Genomic DNA, 4881 nt, shown 5'->3' with positions numbered 1-4881 from the left:
TCTCTCTCTCTCTCTCTCTCTCTCTCTCTCTCTCTCTCTCTCTCTCTCTCTTTGTGTGCCTCTCTCTTCGTCTCTTATCTCTCTTCCTTTGTCAAACGCTCGCTCACGCATACGCACTTTCTCACACACAGACAGAATGAGAGAGAGAGAGAGAGAGAGAGAGAGAGAGAGAGAGATTGAGAGAGATTTTTTAAAATGATTTATTGATTTGAAAGGCCTTGCGCCCATACATCCACACATTTTAACATATGTTTCGGCAATTACATATAGCAGCAAATCGGATATTTAACATACATTGGGCACGCACGCACACACACACGCATTCACGCACTCGCGCACACACGCACGCACACACACACACACACACACACACACACACACACACACACACACACACACACACACACACACACACGATCTATCATACACATCTTGGAAAATGTCTAGTCAATGTCTGAAGGACAAAAGGATGTATGCTCAACAGGGAAAAAGAACCATGTTTTATACTTGTGACACTCTTGCAAGAGAAGGAAAAAAACAAACGAAACACTGTATGATTCTTGTACATGCCAGATTTTGTGTTCATGCTTTATACTGGGTACGTATGTATTTATGTATACATTTGCTCATTCATGTGTTGTGCACTTGGTTTTATACTAAATAAAAGTAAAGTAAGTGCATGGTCTAACGCCCCTATAAACACTAAGGCTATTTAAGAGGTGGGACCTCCAAATTTAGCGCCCGTCTCCTACAGGACAGAGCCAAATAGGTTGAGAGCCTTGAAACTACAAAAATGACCCGAGTTTATGAATGCCCTGACTGGGATTCGAACCAGGGTTATCCTATCTGTAGTCCAGCATGAGCTAACGGAGCACCCACGCTTTCAGTTGTTTCAGGGTGGTTATGATTTGGGAGAGGTCAGCTCACTGAGAATGTTGTAGTGGCTGATCTTGTGCGTGAATGAAGAGGGTTTTCTTTAAAATTTGTTTGTTTGTTGTTGTTGTTGTTGTTTTTTTGGAAGGTGGAATTGGTTGGGGGGTTGTTTATTTTGTTGTTGTCGTTGTCGTTGTTGTTATTGTTGTTGTTGTTGTCGGGTTTTTGGTGTTTTTTTCCGGGGGGGGGGGTATTTGTTTTCTTGGGGCTTTGAAAAGAACTTTGTTCTTTTTCCCCATTTTTAAAATTTGTTTGCTTTTCTAAATGTGCATCTGTCTGTGTATAGGCCTATGGTTACGCAAAGGGACAATGGAAAAAAGCAGTACATGGTCCATTCCACTCTTCTTTTTGTATTTATCTTTATAGCATAATGTGACACTTTGAATAAGTGATTGTTACTTTTGGTTGTTTTGTTTTTTATTTGTTTTTGCATTCTCTATATGTAACAGAGTATCACTGTGGCATGAAAGAACAGGAAAAGAAGACAGTCTACTCCACACACTATATATTATATATATTATATACATTGTGTGTGTATTAGTGTGTGACATACATTGTATTAGGTCTTTTTATTTTTGTTGTTTCTTGAAGAGATTTGTTTGTTAGAACATCATTTTTTTTTTTTTTTAATTTATTCCAGGCGCAGACCAACCCAGCATCAAACTAATCTATTCAAGGCTGACCTGAAGAAGAAAGTGCCAAAGAAAAACCTACCCGACAGAGATCTTCCAACCAAATATTTTGGAGAATATTTAGATCCAAACGAAGTGTTTCGCTTCAAAACTTCATAAGTCCACATCACACCTTTCCTTCAGCTGTTTTTTTTTAAAAACCTTTTCTTTGTGATAAATGTGATAATGTGAAATCAGTCCGCTCAGCCTCTTCTACTCTGATTGTTGCGAACGTCTTTGCATGTAATTGTCAAGATCTAATACCCATATGTACATATTTCTGAAATATAGCAGTAGACCCCACCCCCTCCCCCCTCTCCCTATTCCCCTTCCTTTCCCACTTCCCCACTAACAATGGGGGTTGGGAGCGGGGGCGGGGGCAAAAGTGGAAATGTTAGAGATAATCCATTTTGTCACTGCTGTTACCCACATCGATTCAGACTCTGCCAGCCCTACACATTGACTAGATCAGCACCAAGCAACTCTACAGATCTTTGATTTGAATTTTAATTATATAGACAGATACTGCTTGCTGCTCACAAAGTTGAGCAGATGTTTTGAACTTTTTTTTTACCATGTTTTTACCTTAATCAAAGAGTAGTTGTCGTTGATATTGTTGTTGTCATTGTTGTTGTTGTTCTTCTTCTTTAAATTTGACTCCTGTCAAAAGTTTGATCAGGTCATCTCATATTAGTATCCTTGACCAGGCTGAGAGATTTCAGGCATTACTAGTTTTTATATAGGTAATGTCTGCATATTGGTGAACTGCTCAAACAACTCTACTTAACCAATTTATTGATTTGTATTTTATTAACCTACACTGTGCACTTTGATGTAATTCTGGTTTACCACTGAGCACTCCATTTGACTCAGATTAATGAAGGGCAAAAAGAAGGGGGAGGCTGGGGGTGAACGCCCACTCAATTATAGGAAGAGTGTTTAGCCCTTCACTTGGGCAATCGTGATGCGCACCCGCACAGCTAAGGTTTTACAGAAAGTAAAGTATGGCAGCAATGACAGTGCACAGTCAAGGATATTTTAATCCAACCGCACACAGCCACCAGCATTAAGACGAAATCTTGTATAAATCTCCATACATATCATGTTCGTTGTTGTCTCTTTTCTCCCAGCTCAATCCCGCGGCAAACATAAATACTCACCATGTGCTCAATATTGCAGTTTACTGTCGCGATGGATGTGTTTGTTTGTTGTTTTGGGGGTTTTTGGGTTTTTTTAGATAGTCATGTCGAACAAGTGTTAACTGAGAGGGATAGGGTGTGCTTCTTATTTAATTTACCTTTGAAGCTGAAAGGTTGAATCTATGTCTCAATGGTTTGAACCTCATTCATCAGATGTTAGAGTAGATATATTTCAAGTATTTGGATTTAGTGACTTTGTACATGACTTCAATGTTGAATGATGACTGCACCTAACGGTCGTCTGTGGTGTAGCAGTTATAAGGCCTTTAGCCATTGCACATGGGAAACTTGAGTTCGATTCTTGTGTGTAGAGAATTTTTATCATATATCTTGGTAATTTAGCTGGGACTTTCCGTCCCTCTCAGCATGGGTTGGCCCTGACAGGCAGCGTTGAAACCTGTTTCTGTATCGATGGGGGCGTAAAAACACATAGACCCTATTTGAAAAAAAATACCACACCTTGCTTGGGTCTTTCAGTTTCAACAAAGTCAGCCGGCAGAAGGCACATCCCCTGAGAGTATCCATCTTAGTTGTGGTATTACAAGGGTTCTATACCGTGCTGGTCGTGATTAATAAAAAAAAAAAAAAAAAGCTTCAATTACGACCTGTTTTAAAGAGTAGGCCTATTATTACATGTGCTTTATCTCTTTTCTTTAAAGTTCTCATTGTGTTGAAAATGTAAAACTGTATGATATGGACCATCTTATTTTCTCATTTGTACATTGATTGTAAATTTTTGCATGCCTATATATATATATATATACATATATATATCTGTTCAAAATCTGCTTGCCCTAGTCAATCCAAGGCTGAGAGGGATACAGCGTACTGACAGAAAGATGGAGATATTCCACAAGAATAATTTAGACTTCCACAAACGGGAATCGAATCCATGTCTTTTGAAAACATGAGCGAGGAGTGAAACCGTTACCCCACAGACAATGGAACTTTCTCTGCCAAAATCTTGTTGTCTGTGATCTTATCTCTTAAAACATGAATACATAGATACTTAATTAAACACACAAATATACATACAAACTGCACTAATGAAGAACAATTTTACAAACTTGCCATTGTGCAGCGCCCTGTTTATTTTTAGCTAGGGTTATCATGTCTTGCTCAAGTACACACCCCAGTGACCACCCATCTGAATCCCATGACACCAACTCTTTCTTGAGATTATTTTAGGTCAATCAGAACTCACTCCTCACTCGGCCGCTGAGGCCAATCAACCAGTGATTACGGTGGCGTCAGTAGTAGTGGTTGGGCTCAGCTCAATCCAAAGTATATCATATATGGGAAAGGCGCTTTACACAGATATATGCTAATTTGGTCCGATCCTGTCAGAGAAGGACATTCAGTTTGGAGTTCCCACCTTTACTTTTAAGTAACCTTACAGTTGCAGTGTTACAACTTGGTACATTATTTCTTTCTCCACCGATTGTCTGCAGTGATTGAGTTCCACTTTGGGGAATTGGTCCTTTGATTCAGATAATGAACCCATGATCAAACAAGACAATTATTAATTTTGTAAAGCTTTTATTTAACATCTACTGTAAGTGAAATTGCTTTTTAAGTTGCATTTTATAAGCTTCAAGCACACATTGTTGTGTTTTATCTGATCTTCTCCTTTGTTGTTGCACTGTAAGCTCACAGTGATGAGCTATAACTCGAGATCAGGGCGAAACTAGGCCTCTACTTCGGTATATATTATGTATACTTGTACTTGTATAATGATTGTAATATATATATTATATATATATACATATATATATACATATATATATACATATATATATAACCAATGAAGAACAATTACTATTTCTTCCTACCACAATGCCAATAAAACCTCGTTTCACTTAGGACAAACTCCTGTCCGAATTCCATTTTCTTTGTTTCCCTTTGAATGTTTAAATAAATAATAAAACCTTGTCTAATATGTTCTACATATTAACCTGGACGGGGTCGTAATGTGATCTGAAAAAAGCGCCGCTGTGCTATATCACTGCGTGGTAAGGAGAGAGTTAATACATTATGTACTACCTTCGTGATACGTCAAAGGGTTCTATGGGCCACAA

The 4881-nt window shown here is 38.5% G+C and overlaps 1 protein-coding gene across 1 annotated transcript in view; it reads left to right on the top strand.

Annotated features, from left to right (window-relative positions):
* LOC101854425 (serine/threonine-protein phosphatase 6 regulatory ankyrin repeat subunit B) overlaps positions 1-3377 on the top strand; it is a 17204-nt gene extending 13827 nt beyond the window's left edge. The window contains exon 9 of the mRNA XM_005102864.3: positions 1574-3377. Within this exon, the coding sequence (XP_005102921.2) occupies positions 1574-1724 (151 nt within the window). The 3' untranslated portion in view covers positions 1725-3377. The remainder of the gene's footprint in view (positions 1-1573) is intronic.
* Positions 3378-4881: the final 1504 nt, after the last annotated feature.

Source organism: Aplysia californica, unplaced genomic scaffold, assembly GCF_000002075.1.
Source record: "Aplysia californica isolate F4 #8 unplaced genomic scaffold, AplCal3.0 scaffold00345, whole genome shotgun sequence".
NCBI classification, from domain to species: Eukaryota; Metazoa; Mollusca; class Gastropoda; order Aplysiida; family Aplysiidae; genus Aplysia; species Aplysia californica.
Note: the sequence above shows the minus strand (reverse complement) of the source record. Positions and strands in the feature narration are given on the sequence as shown.